A 12,237-nucleotide genomic window follows, 5' to 3' on the forward strand; every position below is an offset into this window, starting at 1 on the left:
TAGTTTTCGCTCCATATTTTGACGGTGCAAAAGTTGTCGTTCTTTCAGATAATACGCAAACCGTGTCATTTCTGAACAGAGGTACAACAAAAAATATAGAGGCGCTGTAATGGCTTAAGCTCGTATTTGCCAAAAGCAACGCCCACAACTTCCGAGTGGTTGCTACGCACTCGGCCGACGTTAAGAATGTATTGGCTGATGCCCTGAGCAGATTAACAGAGAACCCGCAACACGCCTCGCGTTTCTTTGAGTATTTTAAGTTTAGTTTTCCAGGCCCCAGTTTACCGTATTGTGCTTGTTGCAGTCTCCCAACTGCGCCGTAAGCTGTCCGAGCTTCGGCTTAAATCAATGGCGGCCACGACTTCGAAGACTCGTTCTTCCCAATGGAGAGCGTTCGTGACCTTTTGCGAGCGGTATAAGTTACGCGCTCTTCCTGCTGAGGAGGAGACTGTTGCACTTTACGTTGCTGAGTTATCCAGAAAATTAGAGTTTGCTACAGTTAAAAATTATGTTTCTAGTTTAAGTTCATTCCATACGCTGAATAATTTTCCTCCTCCGGATTTAAATCATTTTTTTATTAAAGCAAGCCTTGACCGGCTTGCTACGCATTCGAACTGAGCTACCGAATAAGCGGGATCCGCTTATGCCGGCGGATTTATTAAAAATCCACGGTAACTTAAGTTCGGTGGAGAAAAAGTACCGACGCTGTTTCTGGACAGCGGTCAGCTCTCTCTCTCTGGTAGCGATACGACCTGATTCGTGGATGATGTAACTAGGATGCCCATCGGGCAGCCGACCGTATATAAGCGATGAATTGGCGAGTGGTCAGCGCATTTGGCGCTGCCGTGATTCGGCGCATTTTAATTTTTTTTCTTTTTTCTCTGTGTCGAGAGGTTGTTTTTCCCGTTGCGGTTGTGTTCAATAAGAAACAAATATACCCCCTTTTCAGTTGTTGTGTTACGCGACAAACGCCGCACCGGAAACAATAATCTGCAAGTGATGTTCTCAGCCCACGTTCGCTGTCGTATTCTAAAGCCGCTTTCTTTTCTGCCTGTTTTCTCTCAAATTCCCATTAGCTTTTCCTAATTTTCGACTTTTGATTCAGCTAAGTTTAGAATCCCACACACTAGACTGTCAACCTAACCGGAAATGGTCTAGGAAGTACCTGCTCTGACTATGATGAAATCCAATTTACTTATTCAATCCCAGATTTTAACTGAAGAACGCGAATTAATAAAGTATTATTTTATTGATTGGAACTTTACAGTGGCATAAAACGCGGTGTCTAACACGGAAAAAAAACAGCATAAAATGAATATCGACGGACTGGACACCGGGCAAGAGGACAACCGACGACTAACGAGTAACGACAACAAGCAACGCGCACATAACATTCACTCAACGAGTCACCGGACACGACAAAAGACAGCGCAGAAAACGAAGCCCCGCTGAGAAATCACTGAGATCGCCACGAAATCAAGACCCTTCAACATCACCCAACCGAGTCAAATAATAATTATAATTTCTCCCGAAAAATCCCGCTAAAATTCCGCCGTTGAGCCGGGCGCTGAATAATTACAATTCCATCCGGAAAATCCCGATAACTCCCGTTTGGATCAGCCGGTGAGCCAGGCGCTGACGCGGCCCGCGGAATCGCCGACGTACAACGCCTTGTGATCGCGACTGAAGGCCACCGCCGTCACCGACACCTGGCCGCCCTTGGGGGCCCCGCCCCCGCTGCCGGGCCCCTTCCGGCTCAGCGCCAGCGGGATGTTGAGCGTGGCCCGCAGCGTCAGGCGCCGCTGCAGCTGGTCGGGCCGCGGGGCCTCCAGCACGATGGCGGGCGGGGCGGGGGACACGGCGCGCCCCCCGGGGGGCGGCAGGTGGTCGTGCAGCGCCTGGTGCAGCACCGCGATGTCGTGCGCCAACATCTGCGGGAGAGGGGAGGGCGGCGGGGGCTCCGCGGCCAGCGGGGAGTCGTCCTTGACGGGCGAGGGCAGCTCCTCCGTGTCCTGCGGCTGGAGGGGGCCCGCGCGCCCGCCCATGGCCGCCGCACTGACGCTCCCTGCAAACACCACCTCCTGAACGTGTTTCTCCAAGAAAGGGACCTCCCACTCACCGTGGATGCTCAGCCGACGCAGACTGACCACCGGATCGCGGACGTCGGCCTCCTCGTCCTCCTCCTCGCTGTCGCGGCGCCCGGGGTCGACGGAGAGGCGGTCCGGGGCGTCGGCGGGGTCCGGCGGGAGGTGGCAGGCCGGGACGAGCTCCTCGGACCACAGGCGCAGCAGGCCGTCGTTGCCGCCGGTGACGAGGACGTTGGCGGGGTCCCACTCGCTGGCCTGGCTGAAGGCCACGCACAGGATCTGCTCGCTGGCCAGCGCCTGCCCGCCGGACACGTCCAGCTTGGCCAGCAGCTGCCCGTTGATGTCCCAGTAGAAGAGGAACGTCCCGGCCGCGCTGGCCATGTCGCCTGCATTGCATTTACATTTATTACGATTTCTAACAATTTTCTACAATTTATTGCGCTGTATTTTGATTTAATATGATTTATTTTAATTTATTACAATTTAATATGATTTATTTTGATTAAATATGAATTATTTGGAATTAATTCGGTTGAATTTACCGGTGAGATCGTTGATGGCCACGGCGGAGACGGTCAAGGGATGTCCGCGCAGCTGGCGGAGAAAGGTCAGTCCCTGGAGATTCCAGACGATGCAGGTGCGGTCCTTGGAGCCGCTGATGGCCAGGGAGTAGACGGCGCTGGCGGCCAGGCACGTCACCGGCTCGTAGTGGCCGTACAGGTGTTTGTTGAGGATCAGGCGGCGGCGGCGCGCCAGCGTGTACACGCCGATGACGCCGCTCATCCCGGCGACTAAATACACGTCGGCGCTGGGGCACACCGCGCACAGCACCTCGTCCTCGTCGCGCAGCTCGAAGACGGCTAGCGGGCGGTCGGCCTCGAAGCTGCAGATGCGCAGACTGTGGTCGGGGAAGCCCCAGGCTAAGTAGCGCGAGTAGTGTGGAGGGATCGGCGCCTTGTTCTGCTCCATCGGCAGGCAGGACTTCTCCAGCGACACAATGTGCCCCACCGGACTGCGCAGCTCTACACAGTCACATTCATTTGATTTTATTTCTATTTTTTATGCATTTAATTATTTTGCCATTTATTGCATTATTATTTTCGTTTTTTAAAATTTATTTTAATTCCATTTTTTTACAGAATGATTTATTATTTTTATTCGTGATTACAGTATTTATTTAAGCTAGTTTTAATTGCATGTTAAAATTTCCTGCTAATAGATTTATTTTATTGGGCATTTGTTAATAATTTTTTCTTGTATTCGCTGACCTTTGCCGGCCAAGAGGACCGGCTGCAGCCGGGCGACGTTGTGGAAGACGAGATCCTGGCGACCGGCGGCCACTTTCTTGACCGGATGCGGTTTCTTGAAGATCTGCGAGGGCACCTGGCCGAAGTTGTTGATGAAGGCGATGAAGGCCTGCTTCTCCAGCGGATCGCTCATGTTGTCCAGGTCCACCGCGCCCTCGTACATCCACCCGTGGAACAGGTTCTTGGCCTCCACCGCCGCCGGGCCTGCGCATCATTCAACACAAATTTATTTTTTACAAATATGTTTCCCCTTTTTATTTTATATACTGTATATTATTTTTATTTCATTGTATTTTGATTTTGTTTAGTTACCTTGTTGTTTGTAGCCGAAGATGAGGTCGATCCACTCGTGGAGGTGCGCGGAGACGTAGTCGCACTCCAGCGCCTCGCGGTGGACGCGGATGAACTCGCGGGCGTCGCCGCGCGCCCATGCAGGCAACACCACGTCGTCCAGCTGCACGCCGCTCTGCTTCACGCCCAGATCGAACCGGTTGGCGTTCAGCAAAAAGTCCGGTAAATAGAAGAACTCGGGGATCAACTCCTTCACGTCGGCCATGTTGTTCTTGGCTGCCGACAGCCACGCGTCCCCCACCGAATGGAACATCCGGTCCGCCAAATCGAAATTTCCGCCCTACGTTATTTTATTTTCATTAACACCATTATTAACGAATTTTTTATAAACCAAACGAACTGTCTATATTTTCTACTGATTTCTGACGTCAATTTTTCTTATCAATTTTTTATTATTAATATTCATAACATTTTTAATGATTACATAAATTTATTTTATTATAGCGCAATTTATTCACCTGTAGATGCAGAAAATACTGCGCGAAGGGCTCGAGTCTCAGCAAATAACTGGCGACGATCATGGCGGTGGAGTAGTGCGTGCCGTAGAAGAAGGGCGTGTCCTTGGTGTGGGGATCCCACTCCTTGTAGCGCTTGACGTAGTTGGACAGCCGCTCGTCCGTCTGCGCGCCCATGGGCTTGGAAAGGTCACGGAAGGTGGCGGGCTGCTGCAGGTCCAGCACGGGGCTGTCGTAGTCGGCCAGGATCCAGGGGAAGACCGGGTACTGCATCAGGTCGTTGTAGCTGCGGCCGGCCAGCGTGTTGAGGAACATGAGGTACTGGAAGTTGCTGATCTCCCCGCGCACCCACCGCTGCGTCACCGACGTGTCGCCCATCAGGCTCCACAGCAGTCCGGAGTGCGGCTCCACCTTCAAATTAATTTATTTTAAATTTAAATTAAAAAATCGATTTAAATCAACCAAAAAACCGATTTTAATTAACGCAATCAACTTTTAAATAGATTCACAAAAACAATTAATACATTTTGTTACATAAATCTACAATTTAAATTAATTTATTCTGAAATTATACTGCATATAAATTTTAAATTCACCTGAGCGCTGCGTTTCTGGCCGGCGACGGACGCCGACGCCGAGTCGGTCAAATTGGGCGCCAACGCGATTAACCGCGCAAAGACCCGCTCGATGGTGTGCCGCGGGAAGGCCAGGAAATTGGTGCGCCCATTCGTGCAGAAAATCTCCACGCCGATCTGCTGCAGCAAATAACGCCGCCGCAGCACCTCCCGAATCTCCTCGTAATGGAATTTCTGTCGCCGGCGTTTCCCCACGATGACGGAGGGGAGGACGGGCTCCCGCTGCGCCACGGGGATGGACTCGATGTCGCGGATCTCGCGCGTGGAGAGGAGCGTGAACCCGTCGATTAGATAAAAATGCTCTCTACCGAGCAGCATCAGGCCTTCGTAGGCGTCCAGGCCCTCGACACGAGCGCAACGAAATGCGTAATTAATGGTGTCGCCCTCCTCCATCAGACGCCGGATCACCGTGTCGTCCGAGCCCTCCTCTTCCTCCTCCTCCTCGCCCTTTTCCTGCTCTTCCTCCATGTCTACAACAACACCAACGGATTTTTAATGTAATTTAAATTTCATTCCCATTTAATTTGAATTTTAATTCATTTTTTAAATAAAATTATTTTTAAATGCAGTCGCTATGGCAACCGCCCCCAGTTTACCGTCTAGCGCGGTAGCGTCCTCGTCTGTGGCGCCGTTGGGCGTCTCCATCGCAGCGCCGTCGCTTTGCTCCGACTTTTTCGTGGTGGTTCGCAGGAGAGTTTTAACGCGACCACCGGCTTGTTCTTCCTCGAAATACGCTTTGGAGTCCCAGCTGACCGGGTAGCGCACCTTCTGCTTGCCGCCTTCCGTCTGCGCACAACGATTTAATTCAATATTAATTATAACAATAATCATTTTATTTAATTAAAAAAATATTATCATTAAATTTTAAATTGATTTTATTGGTTATATAATTCAGGCCACGCCCACCTCGCCCCCGGGGGCTATTATCTCGCGGTAGGCGTAGTGCGTGAAGAAGTCGGCGTTGTCGACCAGCTTCTTCCTGACGCGCATGGGCCCCTCGCTGCTGTCCAGCATCCACTTGGCCAGTCTCCAGGGCTCCTCGGGCCCCCACAGCGCCCGCTCCCTTAACAGTTGCTCGCTCTCGCACTGCGCCCACTCGTCCTCCACCAGCCGGTTCAGACTGCTCTGCGCGCGCTGCAAATGGCTCAGCTGCTCGGCGACGTACTGGCTGACCAGCAGGCAGTGCAGGCGCAGTTGGTGCAGGAACAGCGCCGGACTGATCTTGGCCGGCGGGAGGGTCGCCTGCTTCAGCAGCGCCTTCTGCCGGATGGTGTACGCGCGCACTAAGGAGCTCGGGAGCGCCTTCTTCACCGCCGCCATGTTCATGCCCACCCCGCCGCCCGGGGCGGGCGTCGGCGCCGGCTGACTGCGCCGCTCCCCGGCGTCGAGGAACGCCGACCAATACTTCGCGGTGACCTCCCGCACGAACTCCTTGACGTCCCGGAGGTCGCTCTCTAGCACCCCCCGGGGCGGCCGCAGCATCTCCCGCAACGCCCCGCCCCGCGACTCCACCACCACGCCCCACAGGGACCCCGCGGCGGACTCCAGGAGCCCCCAGCCCTCCGCCACGGCGCCGCCGCTCTCCGGGTACGCGTGCCAGGTGCTCCCCGTCCCAGATTCGATGCTGATGGGCACCCGGTCCACAATCAGGCTCAGGCAGTACGCCAACGCCCCCAGGAACCCCGGGTCCTGGTTCCCCGGGTGGAAGATCAGCCCGCGGTGGTCGACCAGTTTGTGGAGAGCGTCCAGGACGGCCATCTGGTTGGTAACGGTGTCGGTGGGCCGGGCGATCTGCCAGATGAGCAGGCGGTCCAGCGCGGCGAACCCGGCGTCCAGGACGCCCGCCGGGATGCGGGAGGGGGCGTCCCGGACGCCGGCGGTCAACAGTTGGAGGAGGAAGTCCAGGATGGGCATGTCCAGTTTGGGGAGGGCGCCCTTCCACAGTTTGTCGACGAGGCGCTGCGCCAGTTGGAAGATGTTGGGCGGGACGTGGTGGCGGTGGCCGGAGGGTGGATCCACATCCGGAGGTGTCCACCAGGACGTTGAGGGCCAGGAGGTGTTCCATCAGCACCGCGGCCATCTCCGTCTGGTAGGCGTTGACCTGGGAGGCTTTGCAGGTGTCCGGCGCCGCCTCCAGCCAAGATTCCGTGATTAATTGACATTTTTCCGCCGGCAACGCCAGCGAATCCTGCAATTTACGCAAAAATAATTTTTAAGATAATTAATATTGGTAATAATTTTTAAGAAACCATAATTTTTTAATTTTAAATAAGTACACAATTTTTATTTCTTTTTTAATACTTTTTATTCTTTTTTATTACTTTTAATTTCTCGACATATACAAAATTCACTAAATCCGATTTTTTAATATAGATTAATGGCAACGCTTGCGATTTCTTGTAAAATAATTACCGTGACGAGCATCCGCAGCAGATCGAGAAGCAACCGGCGCGAATTGGACGCTTTGTTAATAAAGAGCGGATCCTCTTCATTCGCGGTGAAGAGACACCCGGCCAGCGCCCCGACAAACTCGGGCGTGGCGGCGAACAGCGAGAATCTCCCGTCCAATTATGGTACATATAGATCAGCACTTGCAGGACACAGTTGGCGTTGTCGGAACTCCCTTGCTCGATGCATCCGCGCACCATGGACAGCAGGACGTAGACCGCTTCCGGGCAGACGATGTGGCAGTCCTTCAGCTTGATGGCCATCCCCGGACTGGTCTGGAAGAGGTTCCACCACACACTGTCCAGCGTCAGCGCCACCTCGGGGTCCTCGCGGACGTCGGCGCGGCGCCCGACGAAGAGCCCGAGCACGTTCATCCAGGCGACACTCAGCCGCGCCACCTCCGGGAGCAGCAGCTGCAGCGCCGTCCACCCGGACACCGCCACCAGCTCCAGGTTGGGCTGGAGGCTGGACTGGTGGCTGGGGATGAGGCGGTGCGCCTCGGAGCGGTGGCGGCGCGGCGCCGGGTCCCGCAGCCACGACCCGAAGTGCCGGCCGTCCCGGAAGGTGGCCAGGTTGGCCGGGTGGGTGAGTAAGAGGTCCGTGAGGGTCTCCAGGACCAGGACGAGGAGTGGACGTGGAGGGCGGGTGCAGGAAGGACAGGAGCCAGTCGAAGCCGAGAAAGGCCGAGACCAGGTCGGCGTAGGTCTCGGAGAGGTGCCGCATGATGGTGAGGCCCGTGTTGCGGATGGCGACGGCGGGGGTGAGGCGGGACTCGGCCGTGGAGGGGATGCTGCAGATGAGGTACTGCGCGAAGGATAACACGTCGCTGTTGCTCTTCCCGGAGCTCTTTAGCAAGAGACGGAGGAGCTCGCCGGCGGTCTGGAGGACCTGCGGGTCCAGGGCGTCGTTGCCGGCGGAGATGAGCAGGAACTGGAAGACCTTGCGGATTAGGCCGCTTTCGCATAGCAGTTTCGCGCTGGAGTTGCCCTCTTTGCACATTTCCACGAAATGCTCCAGGAGCGAGCGCTGCAGCTCCGCGTTGCAAGACTGCCACAACTGCAAATATTTTTCAATTTAATTTTGTTATAGAAAAATCGAATAAAAATTTCAAATACAGTAAGTATTTTAAATTTTTATGTTTTTTTACATTTTTATAATTAAGTCTCCGAATTAAATTAAAATATTAAAATAATAATAAATTGTTAAAATCAAAAATAATTATTAATCACAAATAAATTTAAAAATAATACGAATATCATCTAACAAGCATTAAAAATTATTTAGTTATTTGATCTGATCACCAGTAAAATTTTTTGCTGACCTGGATGTCGGAGAGGAGATCCTCGAGGGCCTTGCGATCGCCGAGATTCTCGCGGGCAGCAACCTCGCGCTCGGCGCCCGGCTGCGTCCCGGCCGCCGTGGCAGTGGCCGGCAGCATGGCGGCGGCGTGGGGCGTGTGTTGGCCGGTGACGGCCATCATGGAGAAGGCCAGGTGCAGCACGTGTCCGTTCAGGCACTCCTTCTTCCGCTTCAGCATCATCCCCACGAACTGGAAGCCGCCGGCGCTGACCATCTGATCGCGCAGGAAGCTGTTGGTGCGGATGGCGCAGAACAAGCACTTCATCGCCGCGTACACGTACTCCGTGTCGTTGGCCATGCCCACCTAAAAAACAATAAATTCAAAAATAAACCTAAAAATATTTATAAAAATAAATGTCCAAGAAATTCAAAAATAAATAAACAAAATGTAAATTAAAATATACAACTAGTGTAAAACTGAAACATGTAAAAATCTATGAAAAGTAAATACAAAAAAGGGAAAAATAAATAGCAAAAAAGTGTGTAAAGATACAATAAAAAATAACTATACAAATAAACGCCAAAATAAATACAAAAAATAAATAGTCACTGACCATCCCGAGGAGCGGCCAAATCCCGCCGATGGGAAGCAGCGCCTGGTGCGCCGGGCGCGGGGAAAAGAGCCGCACCCCGAGATAGCCGACCACGGCGGAGCCGATGCCGCGGGCGGTCCCGCGCAGATGCGCCGCTGAATTGTGGATCAACTTGACGGGCGTGCTGGCGTCGTGCGAGGACAGCGCCAGATGCCGGGCGATGGACTTGCTGTCGTCTTTATTGTAGATTTTCCTTATGCGGGCCACGGACATCTCGGTGACCATTAAGGGATTCAGTCCGAGGAGCACCTTGTCGTCGGGGAGATTTAAAGCGGCGCACTGCGGGTCCTGGAAGTTGCCGTGGTAGCCGGGGCCCAGCGAGGATAACAGGCTCACCTGCGCCTGGTTGAGCGCCTCTTCCAACAGGAACATGTTGGCCAGGCGCCAGCGCAGTTTGCAGGCTTTGCGCTGGATGGGCTGGGTGCCCACCGTGCCGGAAATGGACGCCGCTGTTCAATAAAACATATTATTCAATCAAATTACCAAAAATTCTGCTTAAATGAAAATTAATTCTATTTTATGTGAATTTGAATCAGTTTTCTTGTCGAATTAGGTCAATTATGGAAAATTCTTATCACATTAAATTCCGAATTAATTTATTGTCAAGTTAAATACTGAAAATCTTACAAACACCAAAATCAATTTCAATTCATCAAATTAAGCAGTGGAAAATTATTGTTAAATAAGATAAGCATTTTTATTGAAGAAATACTCAAAATGCTCACCTGTGGCCAAATGGGCCGCGCCGCCGCCCGGATTCTGCGGGATGTAGGCTAGTTTGAACTGGCCCAGATTACGGCTGTCCAGGTAGATGTTGCAATATCCCGATTTCACTAGTGTCTTGCCCTTTAAAAAATTAATCAAAAAGATCCAAAAATACACCGGGAAAATATATTGTAGTGTAGTGGCTACAGCAACAGTTACGCGTAGCCGCAACACTACAATGTCATATACTTCTATATATAAGAAAAAGGAATATAAAATCCGATGGCGAATTAGTGTCATACCAGTGCAACGACGATGCAGTGCCAGTGGCCCTCCTGCTCCCTCAGCACGCCGACGTCGGCCAGCACGGTGTCGCCGCCGGCCTCCGCCTCGGGGTTCTCGGCGCTGTTGTGCTCGCGCGTCGACACCAGCAGCTTGATGCCGCCGCCGCCGTTGCCGCTGCTGTTGCCGGGCTGGATCAAGTGCACGGAGAGGCAGGTGAGGTTGTCGGCCGGCTTGGCCAGATGGCGCGTCACGTCCAGCAGCCGGATGCTCTCGCCGGCCGCCCAACTGTCCACGCAGAACCACGTCACCAGGCTCAGGCCGCCCGCCGGCGGGAACACGCGCAGACCGCTGCCGATGCCGCCGACGATGCCTGTGCAACCAAATTTAATCACTAATTCATCAAAAATAATCATTTAAATTTCCTAATTGACATTTTAATTTTAATAAATTTATTACCATTTTAATTATCAATTATTAATAAAATACACTTTTTCGATAGTTACAGTGATTAAATTTACGATTGAAAGCAGTTGTAAAAAAATCGCTAGATTTATCCAGTTAAAAATAAACTGCAGTTATTTAACATTATTAAATAAAAAATAAATAAAAAGAAGAAATTATTTAACACGGTAAAATTAAATAAAATAGAAAAATACCTGCGGGTTCGCTGGCGGCGAGACTGCCGTGCAGCGCGAAGGTGGGCGGGCTCTGCGGCGCGATAGAGGGCAGGTAGAGCCCCCCGAAGCCCTCGTAACTCAGGTCGAACTCGACGAAGGCCGGCGGCATGGTGCTCTCGCGGTCGCGCAGACTGATCATCGACACGAGGGTCTTGATGCGCGACAACGGCAGCTGACAGCCGGATTGCACGAAGCGCAGCCGCAACAGATTCCTACACGAAGCACAAGGTCAACACCGCCTTTTTTAAAACGATTAACGAGCTGTACCGTAGTTCGCGCGGACGCAGACTCTGCGCCGCCAACCGCTCGAGGATGTACTGCATAAAAGGGTTCAGGGGGTGCTCCTCATCCGCCAGGGCCGCTTCGCAGACGGATAAGAGATCCTGCACCATCCCGGCCTCGCACATCAACTGCTGGTTGCGCTCGTGCCGCACCAGCGATTTCAGCAGCTCCGACACGAACACCAACAACGACATCCAATTCTACAACCAATTTATTTTATCATTTTTTCCTTATTTAATTTTTTTTTGAGTTAATACAGGCAGTATTATGTATAATCACATAATTTGCAATAAAGGGAGATGCTTACGGAATGTTGGGGAGTGAGGGAGGGGAGGAGATCGAGGATGACGAGGACGGCGCCGGCGTGCACGATGGCGGCGTCGCTGAGGAGCGCCTCGAAGTTGTCGGCCCAGCCGTGCCGGTAGCCGTCCAGGGCCATCAAGTACAAACAGCGGAAGACTAAACAGGCGCAGTGCAGCGCGTCCGCCCCAAAAGCCACCGTCTCCGGATGGAAGAACGTCGCGCCAAAATCCCCATCATCGCCGCTCTCTACAATCAAAAAATCTACCTACAGAAATTCAACCAAATTAATTCGCCAATTTAGAATTAAATTTAGTAATATTTAATTTCCAAAAATCCACATCAAATAATCCATTTTTACGATTTAATTCTTTAAACAAATTTATCCACTCATTAATTTCATTCAGTCCGGAAAATTCCAAAATAATTTCTTAAAATTAATTAAATTACTTTGCTCGGGATTGTCCAGGATTTTCGGGAGCACGCGCGTGCCGGAAAAGCAGCCGATCAGTCGCAGCGCATCGGTCAGCGCCGTCCACCTGATCTCCGTCTGGAAATGCTTGGCGTTCGACGGCTCATACCGCATCGCCGTGGTGATCGTCTCGATGATCCCGCTCAAATACCCAAACACCTGCAAAACATCACCGACACATGACACTCCGCCTCCACCAAAATTATTAAACATTACTGTTTTAAAATACAGCTTAGTTGACTATTAAAAATTATTAAAATGATTAAATAAATTTATTAAAA

At 51.9% G+C, this 12,237-nt stretch overlaps 1 protein-coding gene across 1 annotated transcript; it reads right to left on the reverse strand.

Annotated features, from left to right (window-relative positions):
* Positions 1 to 1,244: 1,244 nt before the first annotated feature.
* On the reverse strand, positions 1,245 to 12,115 carry LOC129600942 (WD repeat and FYVE domain-containing protein 3-like; the record flags this gene model as incomplete). The annotated part of the gene is given in 21 exon segments (XM_055499623.1): positions 1,245 to 2,065; positions 2,120 to 2,473; positions 2,630 to 3,109; positions 3,356 to 3,598; positions 3,707 to 4,025; positions 4,204 to 4,611; positions 4,797 to 5,305; positions 5,432 to 5,621; positions 5,742 to 6,849; positions 6,851 to 7,023; positions 7,248 to 7,391; positions 7,394 to 7,916; positions 7,918 to 8,339; positions 8,605 to 8,946; positions 9,197 to 9,684; positions 9,961 to 10,081; positions 10,243 to 10,595; positions 10,882 to 11,114; positions 11,170 to 11,384; positions 11,492 to 11,733; positions 11,935 to 12,115. Coding segments are annotated over 21 exon segments (7,497 nt in total), but the record flags the coding sequence as incomplete, so codon positions are not given.
* Positions 12,116 to 12,237: the final 122 nt, after the last annotated feature.

The sequence above is a fragment of the Paramacrobiotus metropolitanus genome, unplaced genomic scaffold (assembly GCF_019649055.1).
Source record: "Paramacrobiotus metropolitanus isolate TYO unplaced genomic scaffold, Prichtersi_v1.0 Parri_scaffold0000204, whole genome shotgun sequence".
Lineage (NCBI taxonomy): Eukaryota > Metazoa > Tardigrada > Eutardigrada > Parachela > Macrobiotidae > Paramacrobiotus > Paramacrobiotus metropolitanus.